At 40.7% G+C, this 26,019-nt stretch overlaps 1 protein-coding gene across 12 annotated transcripts in view; it reads right to left on the reverse strand.

Annotated features, from left to right (window-relative positions):
* Positions 1-26,019, reverse strand: part of PCDH1 (protocadherin 1) — a 236,433-nt gene that overhangs the window by 158,933 nt on the left and 51,481 nt on the right. For 10 of the 12 annotated variants that reach the window (XM_069763623.1, XM_069763619.1, XM_069763616.1 and 7 more), the window contains exons 2-3: positions 19,360-20,180; positions 13,883-16,075 (exon numbers count right to left, since the gene is read on the reverse strand). In XM_069763623.1, coding sequence (XP_069619724.1) covers positions 13,883-16,075; positions 19,360-20,154 — 2,988 coding nt within the window. In that variant the 5' untranslated portion in view covers positions 20,155-20,180. Of the gene's footprint in view, positions 1-11,858; positions 12,451-13,882; positions 16,076-19,359; positions 20,181-22,562; positions 22,660-26,019 lie in introns of those variants that run through there. The other 2 variants (XM_069763618.1, XM_069763626.1) reach the window with 2 other exon arrangements.

Consider the following 26,019-nt stretch of genomic DNA (forward strand, 5'->3'; position numbering starts at 1 on the left):
TGACAGCCATCTCAGCAGTCCCTCCCATACACAGGAGCGCTCAATATGGTCGAGTGCTCCTGTAACCATCTACTAGAAAACCACCAACAGGCATGTCTGGCAATGGATTATCTCCTGGAGAACAAAGACCAGCAGTCCAAAATCGGACATGCCCGATTGTTTTAGGGAGAGGTCAATCAGATGGCCGTTGCCCCCATTCGAACTAGATTGTTGGTCAAACCCAAATAGATATTGGCAAATGCGGCTGGCAATAGGCTAATGTGAATTAATACTAAATTCATCAAGTACAAGATTTTGGGGAAAAAAAAGTCTCCTATTTATGCGGGCAATATATGTTAATCCAAGTTAATTTAGGTAACAGAAAAAAAAACTCATGGTTTTTTTTTGTCTTAAATAAAATATTGACAACTGACAAGGTTAAGAACCGAAGACTAAAAAAAGATTTAGAAAATAATAGACAAAGCTTCCACCAAACCGGCAACAAGCTCATCCATACAATGCTACCTACTCACATAAATGTTATTCCAAACGCATAGATTAGTACCAGTAATATTTTCGGCAGCCATTTCGATGATGGATGCAGTTTTTAAACAAACATGACAACTAAAGTATATTTTAATTAATTTTAAATAAAACTTGGGAGGGAGCCGTTCCCTTCAGCCTACACACTCTGAGTTCAACCAGTGGTGCGGAGGCCTCTGTGCTCCTTTATCTTTAATGATCGGAGCAAGCCGAGAGACTGGTACGGAACAATTGATTAAAACGCGCACGTTAAGAGTCCAATTAGTCTTTTCAAGAGGTTGGGAAATGGGAAGATGGAGGGAGACAGATTATAATCAAAAGTGACTAATTAGAATGTATTACTCCAGTGCTGGGAAAATAATCTATATACTCTATGACCAAACATTGCTAATTGTCAGGTAAAGGCATACCTATTGGCACAGTCAGGGTCAATTTGATACAAAAGATACTCTGGTATTTCCGTTTTTTTTGTTTGTTTGTTTTTTTTACTTGGTCCACACTTTCGCAGGTGAAAAAAAAAATGATGCATTTGTCCCTTATTTATTCCAGATCAAGATTGGGGTCATTGTCGAAAAGTTTTTTGTTAAAAGGGATATAATGCACATTAACATTGTATGTTGAAACATTTAAAGGTCGTCAGATTTAGAAAATACATTTGTAATGCCCAGCTAAAATATTCAGACCGTGGTGCCAGCGTGTGACCACCAATCTGCGATTCACAGTGGAGAGTGGTTACAAAGCCAAGTCTACGCATGTCACAGTCAGGCAACAGATATTTTTGGACCACCTATTGGAAATTTCCGCTCTAAATTCCCAGCTGGACATTTCATGTCCTAGAAGTCTCCCTAAACCAGCTTGGTTCTCTCCAAAAGGAGAAACTTTACCTCTTAAGGTACCGTCACACTTAGCGACGCTGCAGCGATACCGACAACGATCCGGATCGCTGCAGCGTCGCTGTTTGGTCGCTGGAGAGCTGTCACACAGACAGCTCTCCAGCGACCAACGATCCCGAGGTCCCCGGTAACCAGGGTAAACATCGGGTAACTAAGCGCAGGGCCGCGCTTAGTAACCCGATGTTTACCCTGGTTACCAGCGTATTGCCGTCTGGTTCCTGCACTGACTGCTGGCCGTAAAGTGAAAGTGAAAGCACAGCACAGCGGTGAGTCACACAGCGGTGACTCACCGCTGTGGCTGTGCTCTGCTTTCACTTTACGGCCAGCAGTCAGTGCAGGAACCAGACGGCAAGGGACAGACAGCTGAATGTAAGTATGTACTGTTTGTTTTTTTACGCTGGTAACCAGGGTAAACATCGGGTTACTAAGCGCGGCCCTGCGCTTAGTTACCCGATGTTTACCCTGGTTACCAGTGAAGACATCGCTGAATCGGTGTCACACACGCCGATTCAGCGATGTCTACGGGGAGTCCAGTGACGAAATAAAGTTCTGGACTTTCTTCCCCGACCAGCGATCTCCCAGCAGGGGCCTGATCGCTGCTGCCTGTCACACTGGACGATATCGCTAGCGAGGACGCTGCAACGTGACGGATCGCTAGCGATATCGTCTAGTGTGACAGTACCTTTAGACCACTTGTCTACTGGTTGACAGTCACCTTAAGTAGAACCTGAGCTGTCACACATGGCCACTGCTACCAAAAAGTTTGATACAGTCCATTAAACAGCAGGTAAGACCCCAAAATAATGAATCCAGTTTTATACACCTTCAACAGCTGCTGGATGAGCAGCCATTCCTCCAAAATTGATTCGCTGATCTCCACTGGAAAGAAGTTTGGATTTTGACATCTGTTAGGCAAACGTCAATAAATCCACCACACAACAAAATAATTGGTCCAAACTCAGTTAGTAAGGCCGAAAAAAAGACATTTGTCCATCCAGTTCAGCCTATATTCCATCATAATAAATCCCCAGATCTACGTCCTTCTACAGAACCTAATAATTGTATAATACAATATTGTTCTGCTCCAGGAAGACATCCAGGCCTCTCTTGAACCCCTCGACTGAGTTCGCCATCACCACCTCCTCAGGCAAGCAATTCCAGATTCTCACTGCCCTAACAGTAAAGAATCCTCTTCTATGTTGGTGGAAAAACCTTCTCTCCTCCAGACGCAAAGAATGCCCCCTTGTGCCCGTCACCTCCCTTGGTATAGTAACATAGTTAACTCCTAAAAATTGGCAGGCTTGGCTTACTTTGTTCCAACGTGTAGGGGAACCTTAAAGCAACCCAAAGTATATACTTATGTACACTCACCAAGCCGGTTCCATTTGGATAATCAGATTGGTGATCCTTTCTTCCCACTTTCAAAATGACCACTGCAGTGACATACGGAGTACAGTGAGAAGTCGAATTCATGTCTTCCTTGCCTTTCCATCACACAACACACGCAAGACGTCGTTTAGACTTATCACTGCACTTCCTGTGCCAGAGCGGTGACCATATTGGCAAAAGGAAGATCCGAACAACGATCTGATAAAAGTAGGGAGGTAAACTGTGAGCGCCAGGTAGGGCAACACCAGGACAAATACATAGTCACTTTTCAGTCCCAAGTGATGAGTTGCTTTAAAAGAGAGGTTGTCTCTATAACAAGTAAAGAGAAAGGGGCCTATAATCTCTTGAGAATGGAGAAGTCAAACTTTTATCGTATGTACAATTCAACTGTGGCCGGGTCTTCAAGCATGAAAATGGCCCGAAAACAAATAGCCAAGGCAACTAAGGAGTGGCTCCATAAGAAGTATTTCAAGGTCCTGGAGTGGCCTAGCCAGTCTTCAGATCGGAAGCCAATAGAAAATCTTTGGAGGGAGCTGAAACTAAATGTTGTCCAGCGATAGCCCCGAAACCTGAAAGATCTGGAGAAGATTTCTATGGAGGAGTGGGCCAAACTTGTATGTATGTGCAAACTTGGTCAAGAACTACAGGAAACCTCTGACCTCTAATTGCAAACAAAGGTTTCTATACCAAATATTAAGTTCTGCTTTTCTATTGTATTTGCAATAAAATACAAATTAATTATGTAAAAACCATATAATGAGATTTTCTTTTTTTTTTCTTTTTTTTTTTTAAGTTTCTCTCTCACAGATGAAGTGTACCTACGATAAAAATTAGAGATCTCAACTTTCTTTGTAGGTGGGAAAACATGAAAAATCTGCAATGTATCACTTATTTTCCCCACTGTATCCGTCACCCATAATCCCCTATATCTATGTTATTTTGTTAATCAGGCCTATGACTAGTCTTCTCTTCATCTCTCCAGATGTCGATAGACGGTGAAACAACACGTTATCACAAAGTGAAGAGAAAAACATTCTGTAGTATAAAAGATTATAGAATACAGAGCTCACCGGACCGGAACAAAAGGTTTAGCCACATCAAAACTTTCCCATTGCAACATCAATAGTACAATAGGCTTCTTTTCATCTCGTTATCCGCAATAACATCGTTAGGAACACTTACGGAGTCACTACCAAGGAATATTTGCCAACTAAAGTCAATAATAAGATTAGTCCTGCAACACCCAATCTCACAAAATCTGGTGCAAGCACCTTCTACCCTTTCATTGAGCTTCTACACAATTACACTTAACACCCGACCCCAGACCACAATGTAAAAAGGTATGTAGCTCCATCCCAAAGGAATGAAAATAAATCACCAAGACATGGTGGAATCTGCTTCCTCTGATGCAGCAATGACAAGTTCATTAAACACTTATTGAATGAAGATGGATTGAGTCATCGAAAGACGTTGCTGAAATATAAACCTGACGTTCCCAAGGATAACAGAGATTGTGCAGCAACTGACCTGAATAGTTTGATAATAATAACCTATACCTGGAATATTCCCGAAGCTCATTATTACAGAGGACATTCATACATATGTATAAAGAAAAGTCTTTAGAAGTTCTCGGAACTAGAGATCAGAATAAAAATTAAAAAAAAAACCTATGCCTTCACGACAACGTTTTTGAAGATCTTCCATTGAAAAACACCTATAGTCAACCGGTTCTCAGATTTAATTGGCTGCTTAAAGGGAACAATTGCTAGCATTTTAAGTGTTATTTATTGGATATGACGATTGGTCATGGACAGGTTTCGAGTCAACTCAAGACCCCCCCCCCCCCCCATCCTCATACATTCCTTAAGATTCCAGCACTCCTAAAAAAAAAAAAAGTTCTACTTCCCATAACCATATAATGCATTTCAAAAGAAGTTTATGGGATTGTGACATTTATAGGTCTTAAAATATCAGACAAGTAGTGGTCTAACTCTCGACATCACCACTGTCAGCTGTTTGAAGGAGCTGTGGCACGGTCACCTTAATCATATAGTAGTCACAGCTCCATACATTCTATAGTGGTGCGGTCTGGTTTAGTGAGGAGATAGCGTGCTGGGATAAGGTGTTATCCAAGCATGCTCGAGTGCTAACCAAGTGTCTTTGGAGTGCTCGAATAATATGTTCGAGTCCCCGCGGCTCCATGTCTCGACAGCTGCAACACATGATTATCTGTTAGGCAATGCATGCATGTATTGCAGCTGTCAGCAACGAGACATGGAACCGCGGGGACTTGAACATATTACTCGAGCACGCCGAAGACACTTGGTTAGCACCCAAGAATGCTCAGATAACCGCTTATCCCAGCACGTTCGCTCATCAGTAACCTGGTTGTGCAGCTAAGTCACGTTCACCAAAGCCGTGATAGGCTACAATACAAGACCGTCCCCTCATTAAGCCGATAAGGGGTGCCAGAAGTCACCACACCCATCTAATATTGATCCGGTGCTTGAAATGAACCCTATATATCAATGTATAGAACTTTTAACAGTTGAGATGTTTGTTCGAACATGTTCTGTGCGTTTATCTCCAGGCTTAGAGTTTGGTGTAAATAGCTCGATTTTACATGCGCCATTCGAAGATTCCAAGTTAATAAATCAAAGTTTAAGACTTTCATAGATGAGCCAGAGATGAGTAGCTAGAATGTCTCGCTCTTTCGTGGAGCCAGCACGTCTCTGCTTTAGCTAGAGCAGCAAAATTATGTTAATTGTCACTGTGCAATGTGTCAAAACCCCTGTAGTGGCGCTGCAGGGAAATTAAACAATTGTCACCAGGTGTTCCTGCACACCATGAGATTAGGTTATTTTTGAGAAATTCTTCTGGATTTAAAGCTTTTTACATAAAACAAAATATCCTTGAGTGCAAACGGACAACCAACGTGGACTAAACTCCTAGCCTTAAAATGAGAAAATAATGTTGGAAATTCATTTTTTTTAAGAAGAACCCGTTACTAGATTAATGCAGCCCAATCAAGAACATGAACCAGGCTGCATGATAGCCAGACCAAGAAAAAAAAAAATAGTTAAAGCCAGCCGTGGACCAAAGCCAAGTAGGGACTACAGGAAGAGACCTGAGTAGTCCGATTCAGCCCCCAATTCGGATTCTACCGGCCCCAGGTGATTGACAGATCTCTCCCCAAGTTACACAAAATGAGAAACCTGTCGAATCAACTGGAGTGGGGGATAGAAGCTGACAAAAGGCCATGGTGGATGAGTTACTTCTCGCCCTACAGTCCCTGATCAGCTTTTCAAACCATTTAGGTTTTCTCTGAACCGAGACTTTTTTAGTGGTTCAAGAAGCATGACTAGTGACAGGGTGCCTTTATTCAAAAAAAAAAAAAAAAGAATCTGTCAGCAAGTTTTTGCTATTAAATCTGAGGACAACGTGAGGCAAGGGGCAAGACACTGATTTCAGCTATGTGTCACTTACTAGGTTGTGTGCGGTTTCAACACAATGAGCGTTTTATCAGCAGGCGAATGTCACTACAGGACTAAAGCTCACGTGCATCCTGGTCCGACCACACAACACCAGCACTGACTAGTAACTTGCTGTCAATACGCAGTGTACACAAAGCTGTGGCATGGGAGGGGGAAGCTTTCTCAGATCTGATAGATATTACATTCTGATTGTATCACAACTGTAAACCAAGTGATAGTTTGCTTAATAAGGGTCCCTGCCCCTACATTATGCTGCTGTCAGAGGAGGTAGCAAAAACCTGGTGACAGATTCCCTTTAAGATCAATTTGATATTACAACAGATTTTTTTTAACGTCCTACTGAAGTGGCTTTAAAGATTTTCCATGGATTTGGGGCTGAATTTCCTAGCGGTGCTGTAGAAATCAGATTGTACTGACAATCATTTGCAACATACGTCCCCAGTTGCCAGTTGTAAAAAAGACGGACTTTCATTTTCTTCAGCAGAAAATGTCTGATTCCGTAAAATTAGGATTTATAGAATCAATTAAAACAGTGACAACAGTGTCAAGGATGCGCACAATGCTAAATAAGTCATACATGGAGGGGGAAAGACGACGTAGAGTGAACCTGCCATTACCTCCGTCTGTAGGATCTGCAAGCAAGGTAGCCTCGGGCAGCGAATCACTCCAGTGTGGTGTGGGAAAGATAGTCCCCAGCGATGCTCATACCCAGAAACTATGACAAAGCTGTCAACTGCGCTTTGTGTCACAGCAAGTGATATTAATCAGTGGGCTGTGCGCTATCACAGCCGTAAGCCATGGTAATAATACAGCACTGCATTTTGCCTTTGTTTGACAGCACCATGCAAACTCTGTTTGTTTTATCAAGTTTTATGCAAATGAGACCAATTAAAAATGTCGTTCAACCTAAAGCCTTGTAGATCGTATTTGGCGGTGCAATTAGGAGGAAGTAGGAAAAGGTTTTCATTGGAGAGGTCCTTCTCCCTCTGCTGGAATCAAACCCCGGAAAGGGTCTCTGATGCGGCTGGTTGTCGGGTTTAACTACTTTATGGTTTCCTTTAAGCAGCCGGTTTGGATTGACTACAGCGTCCTTTAAGGGCGTGATGGACAGGAAGTGTTGGAGAAGGGCTGGTCCTCATGATCCCTGGAAGACATCGACTCCTTCAGGAACCTTTTTTCATACACTGAATGATAATGTAACTTATTAAAAAAAGTTTGTGAATATATCAGGACTGTGGAGTCGGAGTCCATTCTGGTGGAGTCGGAGTCAATGTCATGGAAATTGAGGAGTCAGAGGTTTGGCTTACCCAACTCCACAGCCCTGGGATAGAATATCTTCAATTGCACCTCACGGTACACACATTATGGAAAATGGGTTTAAAAAATGATGTAAAAAGTCTGTAAGTGTATCTATAAGGACGATCAACCCTATGGGGCCGGGAAGTCAACGTGCTTAAAAAGGTCAGTGTCACTTTTTGATTTATGGAAGTGAATTACCAAGGAAACTTCAGAGGCCTGGCGACTCCATTCTTGGTCTATGGCCATCAAACTCGGATGTACATGGCGCATTTTTACTTTACAGATTTGACCACCATAAAACAGCTGCAAGCTACAAGACTGCCGCTTTGCAAAATGAAAAAAAAAAAAAACAGTCCAAAATATGCCAAAAATACAAAAGTTTATTAATATAATAATTCAAAGAAATACAGAAAAATATACCATACATGGGTTTTATCTGGGAAGAGTAATTCAATCCGTGGGTGTAAAATGAGGCCGGAGTGTAGGTCAGGATAAAATTTTAAAGTGCAAGAAAAAAAAGAAAAAAAAAAAAAGAGGGGTTTTATCCCATTGTAGAGACTCCTGAAAAACATGTTGAATGCCTATATGTAGTGAACATCTCATGTACATTGATGGTAAACAAGTGACCAGTTATGGAAGCAAATACTTAAACATTCAGTGTAACATGTCTCTGGGTCCTTTTGTTATTCACTGTGCACGTTACAAAGAATATTAGTATTACATGGAGTAATTAAAGATTTCAGTAGTCCATCCTACATAGACCACAGCCACACTCCCCAACGTGCGTTTTGCGGTTAATGTCGTGGTGTGAGGAAGCAACATTTAACGTGAAATGCGCGTCACAAGTCTCTACAATGGAATAAAACCCCTCTTTTTGCTTGCACTTTAAAATTTGTTCCTGACCTACACTCCGGCCACTCTTTACACCCACGGATTTAATCACACTCTACCCAGATAAAAACCCATGTATATTTTTTTCTGAAATTCTTTGAATTTGGCATATTGTGGACTCTGTTTTCTCCTTGCTTTGCATAATACAGAGACACGCCAATTGCATGGGTATATGAAAATACATTACTGGTATTACCTGTACAAATACTGTTGGGGTCAAATCCCACCATGGACAACATCTGCAAGGAGTTTGTATGTTCTCCCCTTGTTTTGCGCGGGTTTCCTCCGAGTTCAGGCCACACTCCAAAGGCATAATGATGGGGTATTTAGATTGTGAGCCCCAATGGACAGTGATGATAATATCTGTAAAGCGCTGGGGAATGATTGTTGTAAATAAGCATAAAGCATATAACTAATGTACACGAATCCCTTTTGCAACGGGGCCAAGAACTACACTGATGGCTTCTGACTACAATTTTTTCCCCCTCTACCAAAATGGTGTTGCTCATCAAGTTCTTTGTGATTGATTTGTGCAAGAGTATTGATTTAAATGGGTTTTCTCTTATTTTTATTTTTTTTAAACCACAATTCAAGCTACAGTATACTCGCCTTACAACGGATGCCCCATCACTCCTCTTTCATCGGTCTTGGTACATCCAGTAATGTCCACTTGGGCATGTGACTGCTGCAACCAATCTCCAATTACAGCGGCAGCCAGTGATTGGCTGCAGCGGTAGCATGGGCATCAAACAGGAAGTGTGCAAAACTGTAAAGCGCTGCGGAATATGTTAGCGCTATATAAAAATAAAGATTATTTATTTATTTATAGAGCAACGTTGAAGAGGGAGCAATAGGGAATCAGTAGGGCGAGTATGCTCTGTTAATTTTAGAGTATTCGACTTGATTTAACCCACCACAAAAATAACATACCTGTAGTTCTAGATAGACACTCTAGATCAGGGGTATCAAACTGCATTCCTCGAGGGCTGCAAACAGGTCATGTTTTCAGGATTTCCTTGTACTGCACAGGTGATAATTTAATCACCAACTCATTATTTGTGTAGGTGATTAAATTATCACCCCTGCAGTACAAGGAAATCCTGAAAACATGACCTGTTTGCAGCCCTGGAGGAATGCAGTTTGACACCCCTGCTCTATATATTCCTAGGGGAAAAAAAAAAAATTTAGTGTGTTTGGGTACCAACATTAACAAAAGGGTTTGATTTTGTTTTTTTAACGTTGCTGCTCGGTATAGGATAAGGCAATAGTTCTCGACAATCTAGACATGTTGATAAAACAAACGGATCTTTCCATAAAAGTCTCAGTTTTTCTAGAAACCAAAATGGGTTTTGTAAATTAGCATTTTGTCCATTAGGATGACTTCCATTACGAGTGAAAAGACCTATAATATCCACTAATACGCTTCTAAGTGTGCCTTCCTCCCCTTCCTGGCCTTAATTGCAGCAGTTGGACACGAAGGAAAGCCGTGTATGCTTCACTAGGCACTCAGCGAAGCCTCTGGGGAGTTTCCATTCCATATTCAAAGTCCACATATAATAGCCCTAGCCGTTCAATCTTTCCACGGAATTAAAAATAAATAAAAAAAAAAAAAAAGACACATAAAAGACAAAGAAAAAACACTGAAATGTATAGTTAAAAAAAAGCAAAAAAAACTTTATTCACAAACGATATTCACAGTGTTCAAGGTACAAAGTAGATAAATTGAGGTTAGACAACGCTATTTCTTAATAGCATAAATACAAACACAAGTGACGCCGCTTACAGAAAGTGTAAGGAGCCGATTGTATAACTCATTGTGCAAACATTTCCCTTCCTTTATATACATTCCAGTGAATAAGGCTGAATTTTGTGCACGCTTGCCTCAAGCTATTGGCCGTTCCTACAGTAAAGATCATGAAGGTATAATATGCCGTCCTATGCCTGCGGAATAATACTGACAAACTTTACAAAAACTGGTTTTTATCAAAATAACTTTTGTGGTTTTAAACTCTTAAAAAAGCTATTTTTCCCTCCAAAGTACATTTTATTTAACAGATGTTGGAATAAAAAAAAAAAAAAAAAAAAATTAATAATTGGATATGTAAAAAATAATTTAAAAATTTTTTTCCTGTGCTGCGATAATCTTATAAATGTGTACTGTGTAATGGCTGTGTCTGACCGTGCAGGAACATGGTCTGATCATACCACATCTCCTGGGCAGGGGAGGAAGCAAAAGACTATACAGACAGGAGAGCACAGGGTCACAGCTGATGCTTTCTGTGATCACACGCTGTCCTGTCTGTATACTCCTCTTCTACTGCCCAAGAGCTGACCATGTTCCTACACGGTCAGACACAGCCATTACACAGTTTGTTTTTTTTTAACCACCAACTGTTAATTTTTTTTATTTCAAGATTGATTAAGGGAAAACCTCCAAGCAAAAGTCTCAATAAAGTGACTAAAAGTCTCATGTGTACGATCTATCCCTCCATTACAGTATAACACGTACTTAGCAAACTTTTAGATTTTTTATTTTTTTTAATTTTTTTTAAATGAGCCCACATTCTCCAGGTTGACGTTTTCCAACTTAAGGCTCGTTTTGCACTGTCAGAAGGTCATCATCTCCACACACAGATTAAGGTAGGCAGAACTTGCCAACCACCTTATGTGGGGGGAGGATGATAAGGCTGCCAACTTTCTCCATTTGTCAAGAAAATGAAGGATTGGCAGTTGGAATGTTCAATTTCAGAACTTTTTGGTTTTTTTCGGACAATAAGCTGCTGCCAGATCTCTATGGCAGCGGCTTTCTCCCCTCCCTCAAATAACAATCCATGAACATTTGGCAGAATCAATCCACTGGTGCGTATGTGGGAATGTAGAGAGAGGGGAGAACGGTTTTAGCAGTTGTGGCTTCAAAACAGGTTGGAGACCACTGCGCCAAATCATGACAACCCACTAAATAAATCCTTCTGATTAAAGTACCAGAGGTGGCCTATATTTACACCAAAAAGGGGTGCTGGATCAGGACAAAGCCCTGGAAAAAAAATGGTGTTTAAGGTATATATTAAAAAAGGCCAAATACGCTCCTGAAGACGAAAGGACTATTTTAAAAAGATTAAGGATTGTGGAGAGGCTTAAGTCTTTTTGGCAGAAGTTCAGCTTTAGCCGTCCTCCGTTTTCAGTTTTGTACAAAACACAAAAATAAGCAATTTGCAATATTAAAACAAAATTTTAAAATATATATATATATATATATATATATATATATATATATATATATATATATATATATATATATATATATATATATACACATATATATATATATATATACACACACATATATACATATATACATATATACATATATACATATATATACACATATATACACACACACACACACACATTTCAAGTTGGTGCTGGAAGGGACTTTTTATAAAAGAAACAAAAACAATAATTTGGCACTTCTAAAGCGTGCACCTTAACAAAATATATTCAGTTTGTTTTAGACATTGCTATAATCCTTCATTTTTATTAACATACATAAAAAGGTTGGCTTTAGTAAACAAAGCTATAATATCCAGAAAATTTACTGGCTTGAAAAGGCACCAGCCTCCAAACTTACAAAGTTTTCCCATTTGCAACACCATTAAACATTAGGGCACCTTGGCACTTGTACGAGAGTTTATATGGAAAGTTAAGTAAGACAATTTTAATTGTACTCTTTCAAAAACAACCCTATAATACCCCGGGAAGGTAACAAAGAGCCCTTTTTATCACCCTCATTGAAAAAGTTTTACGACAGTCTCGCATTTTCTAGTGCTGAGAAAACTTTGCACTTCAGACTGGAGAAACTTCATGTAGAAACTAAAAAACTTCATTAGGATTTCAATTCTTTGGCGCTTTCAGTTAGTAACTTAGGATGTGACAATATCTTTCTTGGCTAAATGTTCCAGTGTCTGTGCAGTTATTAAGAGGACGAGAGACAGAAGGTTAGTAACATCATTATGTAACTTGGGTCATAAATCACACTAATCGCGCTCACCTTCTTTCGCACTTTACATTAATGTCCCTGTACCCAAAGGTTAACTTCATGGATACCCTTCCATGCCCATTGTCATATGGTTTCAATGGGTTGAGCTTTAGCTTGGGATGGTACCTACAGATCCTAAGAAGCCATTGCTCTTCGGAGCTACTATTCAGCCATGTGCACACAACGTCTTTTTGAGGTGGATTCCACCCAGAATGTGCCACCAAAGGTTACCGTAAAATGAACATGGGGAACAGTACTGTCAAAACGACATTGTTGTGCATAGTACGGAAACCCTGGACTGGCATAGCATGCTTATTCAGACAGCTTCCTTACGGAAACTATCCGTTCTCTATACTCAACAGTATAAAGCGAGAGCCACCACCACAGGAATAACGGCAAAGCCTTCTAAAGGAAAGTTGGAGTTTTCTTGAAGCAGCTTTACCTGGTTAAAGTTGGTGACTGTGCCGATATCTAAGTGACAATTTGAATTTGAGACAATTGAATTGAGTGACTGAGTAGCTGGTGAAAGATGACCTTGGTTAGGTAAAGTTGGTGGCTAAGGTAGACCGGAACAAGAGAAACGAAGCAAGCGACAAACCATGCAAAAAAGAGGAAGCATTAAAGAAAAAAAATATTCATCAAGCTATAAAAGTTAGCAGCATTAATTGCACAAGGCACTCCATGAAAGCCCTCTTAAACACAGCAAGACGACCTTAGTAGTATCACCCAACGCCAAACCAAGACCTCAGCTCATGACCCAAAGGAGAGGAGCAATCTTTACCGCATGCAACCACAACAATGCAGAAGTCACCCAGTAGTTTAGTCAAGTTATAGAATGATTAATTGCTATGCATGTCAAACTCTTTCCACCTTTCCTTTCATTAAAAGCAAATGAAAATACTGCTACGAAGCAAGCACAATTAACGTAAAGCCCTTATCCTATGAGGATAGAGTGAGAGCCAGCTCACAACATTAACCTAATATATTGAATATAATTCAATTAATCTTTAGCAAGTGTCAGCTAGCAGTGGAATTCCAGCCCATCCTACTATTATATGAATAATTTACCTATAAAATAGATAAACGGCCTCCCTGGACTTGTACATAAGGCCTATTATCAGGAAGTGTTGCTGAAAGTACACTGCTAAATTTTCTTTGGTTGAATACAGCAACAGTATTAAACTGCTACCCCACCTGCAGAACAAAATGGAAAAAGGGGAGCAGGTTTCTTCTTCTTCATGCCCACCATCCCCGCTGACTTAGTGACTCCAACCCCTCATTAGAAGACTGCATCACCATACGTCAGTCCATGCTAGAGTGCCATCGATGGATGCCTCACGTAGGAAGTGGTCGCCTACCTGCTTATGGTTGTATTTCTGGGGATTGGTCCGATAGCTGTAATCCGAGTACTGATCAGAACCAGTGGAAGTGTTGTCTCCAGTGCCAACAAAAGTGTTGGCTGCTGGCAAGTCTTGAACAACTTGGTGCTTCTTGGAGGCAGATGGGGATTGTGGTTGAAGTTGGATGGATGGCAAAGGGGAATTTGAACGGTAATGACGGCCCAAATCTGGGCTTCCTGGTGGGTAGTTCAAAGGTAGATGGATTCGAGGGCTGTCTCCAACAGAGTCACTCATCAAGTTAAATTTTAGGGACTTTTGTAGTCCAGTTTCTTCATCCTCCTCTACGGGTTTAGGTGGTTTTGGAGACTTGCTTTTCTTTGCTTTGATTTTATTTTTATTGTTTTTATTACTCTGTTTTGGGGCATAGAGATCTTTTGTTTCCTTCTTTCCCGCTTGATACCCACTCTTCGCTTCCTTCTGTCGGCAATAGCGGACCAAAACAACCACCACAATGACAAGGATAACTGCCATGATGCCAGCAATTACACCAAATACAATGTTTCGCTGTTGCTTATTGCGTTCATATTCTGGATCTCCAGCAATATCGATGTCTAATGGTGTATCCTGGCTGTGACCAAGTAAAGTCTCTACATAGGTCTGGTTTGTCAAAGTTTCATTTATGAAGAAATGGACCAGGGCTGTGCCATGTCTGGAAGGCTTACCTCGATCATTCACCCTTACTACTAGACGATGCAGACCATGATGTTTTCTTAAAATCTGTTTTTCTAGAGTAACCTCACCTCCTGTAGGAGTTATTTGGAATAGGTCAAATGGGTTACCACTTGCAATACTGTAATGAAGTTCTGCATTTATACCAGTGTCCATATCCTCAGCCCGTACCTTGCTGACTTGCGTACCTGGATGAGTGGAAGGGGTTAAATAAGCGTATGAACTATTTGATGGTACAACAATCACTGGAGCATTATCATTCTCATCAAGAACATTGATAGTCACTCCAACATATGATGAACGGGGAGGGTCCCCTCCATCCACAGCCTTCAAACGGAAAGTATATGTGCTTTGATGCTCCCGGTCGAAGGAGATGCTGGAAAGGATGGTGCCTGTCCCATTTTGGATAACAAATTCTCCACTGTCAGGTTCTACTGAGAGATGGACACGAGCATTTTCCCCTTTGTCGGCATCGATGACAGTGACCATACCAACCGGGCTCAACCTGGGCATATTCTCCATGACTGAGAAATTGTAGCCATTCAGCATGAACTTTGGATCATTGTCATTGCAGTCCAACACTGTAATTACAACGGAGGCCGTGCCTTTTAAGCTTGGTGTGCCTTTGTCAGCAGCTACTACATGGAAATTGTATTGTTCTGTTGACTCCCGATCCAACACAGTGTTAACCCTAATTTGACCAGAGTCCGGATGAACTGAAAAGATTCCCCGAGTAGTAGGGTCAGCAAGTATAGAATAGGATATTTGAGCGTTGGAGCCACTATCAGCATCACTTGCGCTAACTTCCATCACAAGATCACCAGGTGAATTATTTTCTTTGAAGGTCACTTCCATCAAGCTTTGCGAGAAGATCGGAGCGTTGTCATTCACATCGGTAACTTGCACCTTAAGAGAGTTGGTGCTGGAAAGAGGAGGATTACCAGAATCAACAGCCACAATTTCAATAGTGTATTCTTTCACGGATTCATAGTCCAATGGTGTCGTTGTCTGCAGGAAGTACTTCTTTTTGCTATCAGTTCCAGTATCGCTGACCTGCTTCAGCTGGAAGGGAACATCTCTAGCCACAACACAAGTAACAGCAGCATTTTCGCCTTCATCAATGTCAGAAACTTGTACCAAGGCCACTGGTGTCTCTACTGGCACATCTTCAGAAATATTTGCGACCCCATCTTGATGAGTCACCAGACCAAAGCCTCTGATGTCAATAACCGGCTTGTTATCATTTGTATCACGAATGGTAATTGTGACTTGAGTACGTGCAGATTTTGGGTTGGATCCTTTGTCTTTGGCCACTACAGAGAATCGTAGAGTTCCAATATCTTCACGATCTATTGGACCTTGCACGGATATCAGACCAGATGACCGGTCTAGGTGTAGTAACCGACGTACAGTATCGGTGGCCTGGTGGAAGGCATAGTCTATCTCTGCATTGGCTCCCTGGTCAGAATCATTGGCCTTAACCTGAAAAACAAGCAAGACAACTCAGTTATAATTTTTTTTTTTTTTGGTGGGGGGGAAAGGGGTGCAAGTTAGTCAAATGTGTATAAGGTAGATATCCCTCTAGGCTTGCAAGTTAAAAATGATGAAATGATAACAAAATGGTAATGTATTTCGACAATAATTAAACTATATTTTCTAAAACGAAAATTTTGCTTTCACCACAATGGCAATAATATTTGACCAATATGCAACATTAGAAATGTTCAGACGGAAAACTATTTAGCTCGGTTGCGTCATCTACAACAAAATCGAAAAACAGGAATGCTATGTTTTCCAGATTTGATAACCCAGAATCAATTTTAAGAAATGAATATCTGGCAAAAAGGTCAATGCAGCCATGAAGAGCGAGGGCTTTGCTTTGATCACATATTGATGGTGTCAGAGTCATTCTACCGTGGCAGGCGTGATTTTGAACTAGCTCAAAGAATGCTACTACAATTAAAATGCGGGGCAGAGCTCAGATCAATGGACTACTGAACTGAAAAGGCCTCATTTTCAGACATGTTCAACCCCGTGCAAAAGTGTAAGAGCGTACATCACGTCGAGAAGGGAAAAAGAGCAGGCCAACAGTGGGATAGTTGTACTGGAAAATATGATATAATACATACATGTTAAAACAATTGGACAATATTTACCCCAAAAATTTTACCCAAATTCACCACTACTGCCAGTATTTTATATTTCGTTACTTGTTCATATATTCCGCAGAAACCTATAGCAGGCATGGATAGTCACACTATCATTTTCAGGGTACTTTTGCACACACCAATTAATTTTTTTTTTGCAGTATATTTTAAAAGTACCAGCATGTCCAAGAAGATTTCTAAAAACCTCAAGAATAATGTAATTTTTCCCTGCACACATCATATCAATTGTTTTATAGTGTTTTTCACCCAGATCAATGGGAAAAAAAATGAGCAGGTTGTGAGCAGAGTTTTTTTTTTTTACGGCTATTCTGGTTATTGGTGCAAAGGAAAAACAAAATAGGCGATGGGTGAACATATTAGTCTACTGTTAGAAAAAGCTAAGGTGTGATATTTAAAAAAAAAAAAACTAAGGGGTGATGGGTTTAAAAAAAAAAAAAAAAAAATTGCATAGTGTCCATCTACAGGTCTTGAAGCTCCAACCAACTCCTACTCATGGAGTTAAGCTGTAATACAAGACATAAGCCATTTAAAAAAATAAATAAATAAAAAAAAAGCGTAGAGCAGTTTTCATCAGAAAGCAGGCCTGTTCTTTTTTTTGTTTTGTTTTTTTTCTTTTTTTTTTTTTTTCTTTAATTATACACAACCGCTTTATAGGTATTTATCGTAATTTACAAATTGAGAAAGCGGCACCAGGAGTGCCTGATAAGTTACTAACCCTAGTCAAAAAAAAAAACAAATGGAGTCAAAGGTGGATATTTTGGAGGGAGTTTGGAATAATGCAGGTTGGCTGAAAAGTTGACCTAATCATATCCAGACTGCGAACCCTGGTCCCGGTCCTTTTACTTTGTACATTCCAGGTCAAGGGTCTGTGAACTTTTGGGGGTCCTCGTTTCAAAGCTCTGGCAACAGATGCCATCTTGACAGCTCCAATTTGTTAGAACATGAGAAAGCAGCTAAAAAGGTCATGTGAAGGAAGAGAGGAAAAAATAAAAAATAAAATATTCCAGATCCTACAAGTCAAAGTTAAGGAGTCATTTCCCTGATACTAGTCTTTGAATAAACTACCTTTATATAAACTCACCCAACCTGTTCTAGTCAGGCATAGGCCCAAGTAGTAATAGAGGTAAGGAATGTAAAAAATCCTGCCGAGCAGTCACCTGGAAATACAGTCACGGCAAAATCAGACCCTAATGGGCTGAACTGGTTCTTCCTATATGACCACCAGGAAAAACAAGATCATTCTGCCCGGAGGAGAGGGCTTTTGTAATGGACGTGTGTGTATGCGTATAAACGTACATGCGAATATGAATGGAATAAAATACACATACACATGTAATTGAGTGAGTACAGAACTGTGAATGAGTGAGTGTGCGTATATGTATATATACACGGGAGGGTTTGTCTTACTACTGATACAATCAAAAATTTGGGGAAAAGGGAAAAAAAAAAAAAAAAAGAGATTTTACAGATAGGAACTCCTTCTGTAGTGTCTGAGGATAAAACCTCCATTTTGGAAGAATAAAATAAAAATAATAATTAGGTATAAGAGTAACTCAAATAATATCTTCATTTACTGTAGCACAACACAACACTTTAGAAAAAATAAAACCAGGGCCATTTAATGCCCACCAAAATCAAAATTGGGAATTCTTGGCTGAGAAACTGGCAAATTGATTGAGGGTATGTGCACACGTTCAGGTTTTTCGCGTTTTTTTGCGATAAAAACACGATAAAACCGCATTAGAAACTGCAGACATATACATCCTATCATTTAGAATGCATTCTGCAATTTTTGTGCACATGATGAGTTTTATTACGTGAAAAAAAACGCATTGCGGTAAAAAAAAAAAGTAGCATGTTCATTAATTTTGCGCGTTTTTCACGCTATTCTATGCATTTGGAAAAAACGCAAGAAAAAATGCATCAAAAACGCAAAAAAAACCCCAAAAAAACGCATGCGGATTTCTGGCAGAAATGTCAGATTTTTGTCAGGAAAATTTCTCCCAGAAATCCTGACGTGCGCACAGCCTGAATGTTGTCCTACCGTGGCCACAAGTCTAAGTATCCAAAAAGGTCGTTTCTGTGCAACTCCATATACTGGGTGTAAATTATCTGCATAACCGAACCATAACATAAGTTAAACCTGACCTGGGGAAATGTGAGTAATTAGAAGCAATTTGATAATTGCAGATTTTTTTTTTGTGGGGAGGTGAAAAAGGACATGTGATCTTCATTAACCTGTATAAAACACAAATAAAAATAGAAAAGAAAAAAAAAAAAAATCAAAATGTTATTTTAGAAGGAAAAAGCCATTAAAAGATGCCGGTGTCCAGATTGCTTTAACTTGATGTTGGCTGTACATCTTACATTAAACATTCTGATCCGAGCACGGCTTAATCCCTTCAGGCTGTAATCCTGAGCAGAATGGAAGAGCCACTCCATTAGACACACAGTACATACTTTAATTACTTATCTGATGGAACACAAGTACACATGCTGACAAAGTGTCTTCTACTCTTGAATTTCTCTATAAAAAAAAAATAATAAATTTCGAGAAATGCAATCAGGGAAAGTATAAATCGAACACGTTCTGCTTACCTGGAGTACGGAGTGCCCCATTGGGCTGTTTTCAGGCAGCACCGCTTCATAAGCCATCTTCTCAAACTTGGGAGCATTGTCGTTGGTGTCAAGGACAGAGATCCGCAACAAAGCGCTGCTAGCTCTTGGGGTCTTTCCACCATCTTGGACCTTAATTGTGAGATCATACGAGTCCCTCTGTTCACGGTCAAGACTTCCCATCACAATAAGTTGTGGTTGCTTTTCATCTTGGTCCTCCGCTACCTGCAGTCCAAAAAGCTCATGTGCTTCAGGCCCCACTATCAACTCGTAAGAAGCCACCCCATTCACTCCAGCGTCACGGTCAGTAGCAGCCGGGATTGGGAAAAGCATCCCGATGTTGGTGTTTTCTGGAATGGTGAGGGTAAGAACCGGAGAAGCAAAGTTTGGTGTGTTATCGTTAATGTCCAAAACTTCAATTTGACCATCAAGTAACCGAGGAACTGGAGACATTAAATCAGTCATGGACACCTCAAACTCCAAGTAGCAGGACTGGCCTGGAAACAAGTTCTGGCATTCTCGGAGCATTTCTCGGTCAATGGCAGTCTCCGTGGTGTAGATATCTCCAGTCTTTCCATCCACGCGGAGGTACGGGTGTCCCAACTCCAGCTTATACAGGTGCTTCGAATCCGGATAGCCATAATCAGCAGCTAAGCTTCCGATCAATATATTAGGTGGTTGTTCTTCCTCGACCTTATATTTCACCTGGGTGGAAGATGCAATGAGGGGAAGCTGAAGGAGCAGCCATAAGTAAAAGCAGGAGACTACTCTCTTCATTCTTAGCTTCAACAGGTATGGCCACTCTGCAAAGAAAGCCGGAGAAAAAAAAGGAAAGAGGTTAAGGTCAGAACAACATTCAAGCCAATGAGAAAACAGCCTGAGTATCAATCATTCATATGCTAATCAGAAAAACATGCGGCGGACACCCTGCTGTGGAATGCAGGTGTTGGTTCCCAATTGAAATGCTCAGTCTGACTAGTCAGAGTCAAGGTACAAGGACAAGGGAAAAAAAAAAAAAAAAGAAATTATACACACACCCCTTTCAGGTGTTTGTCACATACACCTAGCAATTGTGTCCCTGATATGACATAAAGTAAAGCCACACCTGAGAGATTAGAAACCTTGCAAAATAGGCACCAGGGTAAGAACATGATCAATAATGAGTCAGACGTCAAGATGGGATTATAGGGATCAAATCCAACTGTGACCTGTGCTAAGAAAGCAGAATAGACTCACAATTTACTACAATAATATTGCAAGGACAACTCAAAAATATCTGCAAAAGATTATAAGAAAAACCAGTTTAGTATTAAAAAAAAAATAAATAAAAAATTATCCAACAAACCACAAAAAGTGTTGGGTGAACAAGCTCCATCAAAATGTAATTTTTTTCTTCATTTTTTTGTATTTTTTTTTTACAGCTTATGTTTTTGCATCTTTTTTGGGGATGTAAATAACGTGTGCTTTGTCAACAGTAATAAAATTTGTTATATTCATCAAAAACACTGCAAAAAAGGTTTGATGCTTTTTTCATTTTCTGTGAAAAACCACACAAAAGAAAAAAAAAAAAAGCCGAAAGAATTGACATATGCAGACTAGGGTATGTGCGCACGTTGCGGATTCTCGTTGCAGAAACGCTGCAGACCCGCAATTGATTTATAGTACAATGTAAATCAATGAGAAAAAAAAAATGCTGTGCACACTTTGCGGAAAATCCGTTGCGGTTTAAAAGAAGTAGCGTGTCACTTTTTTGTGAATCTGCAGCGTTTTCGTACCCATTACAGCATTACCGCAGGGGTAAAAAAACGCAGCAAATCCGAAAGAAAACCGCAGCAAAAATGCACAAAAAAAAAAGGGCGACAAATCCGCAGGTGCGTTTTCTGCCAGGAGAGGCAGAATCCGCACCAGAAATTCCTAAGCCTAATCCGCAACGTGTGCACCTAGCTTTAAAAGAAAAAAACGCTGCAGATCTCAAATTCAGTCAGGAGAGAAAAAAAAAAAAAAAGTGTGTAAAGTTTCTCAAGTCTATGCTTATTGGCAGTGATAAAAAAAAAAAAATGGGAAAAAAAATTAAACAAATCTGCATGTGAATAATCTTCTCTGTATTCAGAAATACAAACGAAAAAAAAATACGCGCTCAGTGAACAGAGAATATATATATATATATATATATATATATATATATATATATATATATATATATATATATATATATATATATATATATATATATATATATATATATATATATATATATTTTTTTTTTTTTTTTAAGGTTATGGATAACATAGAACCAGAAAAAGAAAAAAAAATCTGTAACAATGGCTGCATACATGACAGACAGTAGTTTGACAGTTAAGGAAGCCTGTACGCAGGGCTGCGACTGCAGCGACGTCACAATCCTTCGATGCCGCCTTTAGCCGTCTCGCCTACATCTCAGGAAGCAAAGCCGTGACTGTCACCTGCAGGCTGGCACTGATGGCAGCGGCCGGCACAGTGAAGCCATCTTATACTCCGATCTGCACGGTAATGAGGCTACAGCTTTCCACAAGCGCTGGCGTATGGACCCTTTCTGCAACAACAAACACAACCTGCGCCCCTGACCTGCGCCCCCACACGGACAGTTACCTGCAACACTAGATTGCCTCATTACAGGAGGAGAGGAAAAAATAATAGGGTACAAGTTGCTGCATACGTTATATTTTTCCAGGACATTTTAAAAAAAGTAATAAAAATGTTTTTTTTTTTTTATAAAAGACCGGTTGCAGTTTTGGATGCAGTTTAAGGCATAGCCAGGAATAGATCTAGCAAGAAAAATATTTCCTTTACATTTTACCACTTTTTAAAGCCACGCATCGGTGATTTTCTAAAATGAGATCAGCGACAGGCTATAATTAAAAAACAGGGAATTTATTTTCATGTGCCCCGAGGCAAAACTGGTTTCCTAGCGGTGGTGGAACAACAAGCCTCAGCGCACCCTGCCTGCGACTTCCTTACCCAGATCAACAGGTTTCACCTGCCAGTACTCCGAGATCAGCAATCTGAATCCGAGACAGGTGCGAGCGGTGGAATCCCAGGCAACCTACACACAGCCCCCTCATACTATCTCTAGGAGCCGAGGAAGGAGCCTTCAAGCTTATTCAACTCTACCAAACCTCAGATGAGAAAAAGTCAAAAAGCAATACCTCTACGACGATAATGAGCGAGCGACAGAGCCAGCAGTTGCTGAAGTAGTGTTACTTGCCAGTCCCCTCCCCTGGAGCTTATGCCTCCCTCGTCTGTGTGACAGCCTGAAATCCAGGGCTTTGTGCTATATAATAGGAACCCTAGAGGCTCCCACGGCTACAACCGATCTAGCTGGAGCAGAGGGGGCAACAAGTGCCAAGCAAGAAGCACAAATCGAAAGAACAACCTGGTAAGGGCAGAGTCATCGTACCACCTACATGTGCGAGGAGAATGTTACACGTACCGCATCTGTTCTAGTGCAATACACAGTGATTTATACCCCATGGGGAGGTCACCATATTGTGTATACAAGCACAAGCGGCGCAGAGGAGACTGCATTAGAATTGGTAACCTCTTCACTATAGGGAATAGATGGAACAGGGGTCACATGGTCATACATAGGACCCCCACTTTCTTGATCGGTGAATGAACCAGTGGTTGGACCCTCAGCAATCATTTATCATCAGTAAAGCGTTATTTGTGAAGGAACAAGGCGAAGAATTAGACCAGTAACCCGATAGCTTGATACAACCAAGATAATGGCAGAGAACACCCTGGTGGACCCATGTAGGCTTGCACAAGATCGATCATCCATCAAGTCATCATGGCTCGCGATCGAGCTGAAGTCGATTAAATAAATGCAGTATGCTACCCGAAAGCAATGACTAACGCTTGCCACACACTTAAGCCCTCCACTTATATACAGACTAATGTTGGCCAACAGTCTAATGAGTATCAAGCCCCAGACAATTGTTGGAAAGTAAAGGATCAGACATGTCCAACCGCGGATTGCCGATCCTTTTGTTCTCAAACCGTTGCCAGACATGTCAGCCAAACGAACAGTACCGTTGACGGAAACGGCTGAACAACTGACAGCCACCTAGGCACGCCATCGGCTATGACAGAGGAAGCTAGAGAGATTGACCTATTCTTCTGCATGCGAGTGCCCACTCAGCTAAGCAAAATCGGGTTTGGCTGACCATACACATTGTCCATTCGGCGGACAGCTCTGTCGCTGAACTCCCCAATTCACATGAATGTTGGACTTGGCCAAAGGTTTAGAAGTTTTCAAAAAGGGAGAGTGTGGAAAGCTGCTGCCAATATGGCTCTGGCAGTGGCTTATACCCAAAAAAAACACAAAGGGTTGGGTAGTTTTCATTTTAAATACCTGTCCATTTTAGGTTTACAGGTTTAAGCCATTGGCAAACTACCAGACATCATCTGTCAGGGGTGAAATGGGAGGCCCACCCATATACATGAGCTGGTTGGCCAATCCTTCCGATATCAGCTGGTTTTGTCAACATTATTCTAATATGTATTGGGGCAATGAATGTTTTCAGTGGGAGAGAGAGGGGAGTATAATTTACTGTCAGACTCATCATCAAAAACAAAAACAGTGGACAGGAATGCCGAAATTCAACACTCAATCTTTGTCTCCCAAAAACAAAACATGGACACCCTCGCACACATTTAGTCAGCCAGTCCAGTCAAAATCAAGAAGTTAGGCCAATCGTCATCTAATATACATGGGCACTAGTAATGAGCGAACGTGCTGGGATAAGGTGTTACCTGAGCATGCTCGTGTGCTAACCAAGTGTCTTTGGAGTGCTCGAATAATATGTTCAAGTCCCCGCCGATGCATGTCTCGCGGCTATTCGACAGCCACAACACATGAGGGAATGGCTGTTTGCAAGGCAATCCCTCCATGTTTTACAGCTGTGAAACAGCCACAAGCAGGCATGGGGACTGGATCATATTCTTCGAGCATGCCAAAGTCACTCTGTTAGCACCCGGGCGCGCTCGGACAACAGCTTATCTGAGCATGTTCGCTTATCACTAATGGGCACCTCAAAGAGGACCAGTCACCTTCCATAAATCAATAATTTGTACATGACGTAAATGCCAATTGTGGTCTTAAAATCTAGTTTTTGTCTTTTCTTCCTGAGCCCATCACTTCCAGACATACAGGTTCCTCTTCCCTGTAAAAAAATAGTCTTCATAGCCGAGTGGGTGTGATCACCAACTCTTCGATGGGCATCTTCCATGGTGCCACGACCAGTTAGGTAAAAATATATGATTTATATACAAGAAAGAGGGGCCATTATCTCAGGAGTGGAGGGTCGCAGAGACAAAAGAAATACAACGCCAGGTTCAGAAGAACATCAGCATTTATTCTAGGTAGTTATATAGCAAGATGATCCGGAAAAACGGATATACTTCTGCTTGACGCAGGCCGTGATATGGGGGGGCGGGGGGTGAGGCAATTTTCAATTCAGGTGCTGAAGGTTTTTATATATTCTATCTGCACAAGTTCTTCTACTTAACCATCAGCCATATTTTCTTCATGGTAAATTCCGCAAGAAAAATGCCGCACAAACCGCGTACAATCAAAATCTTATCATTTTGTTGCTACTGAATCATCCGAGATGAAGAGTATTGCAGAAAAAAAAAAAAAACAACGGCCTTGAATCTTCACATTATCAATGCAGATTACACGGAAACTGTGCAGGTGTGATAATCATATGGATAATTACATATAAAATGGGATCTCGCTCTCTATCTCAAGATGTTCCTTGGAGACACATGACAACAATCTCAATGATGAGACCTACATGGAGATGTGCACGGCTTTAAAAATACCTGTCCTTCCAAGGCCCTTTATTTATGGCAATTCTGTATGGTTCGCCATACGGCAGAGCCTACGATGACAACCCCAAAAAATCATCATCATGGCAAAAAAAAGGAGATTTACCACAAGTAACTGAAAAGAGTTGAATGGCGACTCCAACCCGATCCCATACTCTTCATCTTACTGCCTGTGGCTGAGACTCTGCTGACGTGAGACTGCAGGAAAAAGGCGAGCTCTGTACTCAGTGACCCCTGGCATTCCCATAGACAAAGAATGGAGCCGTGGTGCACATGTCCATGCTCAACTCTATTCGGACAGTGTATTTAAGAGCCCCATTCTAAGGATTGTTGGAGGCCCCAGCAGTCGACCCCTGACTGGTTTAATAAGTTACCGTATTAGTTATCCAATAAATTGGCGATAACTTTAAATAAAGTAAAATAAAATGCTCTAGTGTAATGTATGGGTAAAATATTTGTTGCGCACTTTTACTGGAGAGCTATAGGTGATGCTATTTTGACAAGATATAATAGCCATATGAATATTTTATATATTTATATATTAAGGCCAAGATCACAAATTGACAAGTATCGGAAGTAAAAGTAAAGAGAATGTACACTGCGCAGCGTTAAACATATTGACAGACGGCGCCGTCACCGGTTGGTGATATTAGCCTATTCATAATAATAGAAAGCCATTGTTCTCGGAAGTTCTCGGGTGTGTTTACACAGGACAATGTGCTGCCAAAAACGACCTTTTGGGCAAACTAAAGTATAATTTTACCCGACGAA

The sequence above is a fragment of the Ranitomeya imitator genome, chromosome 4 (genome assembly GCF_032444005.1).
Source record: "Ranitomeya imitator isolate aRanImi1 chromosome 4, aRanImi1.pri, whole genome shotgun sequence".
In the NCBI taxonomy this organism is placed as follows: Eukaryota; Metazoa; Chordata; class Amphibia; order Anura; family Dendrobatidae; genus Ranitomeya; species Ranitomeya imitator.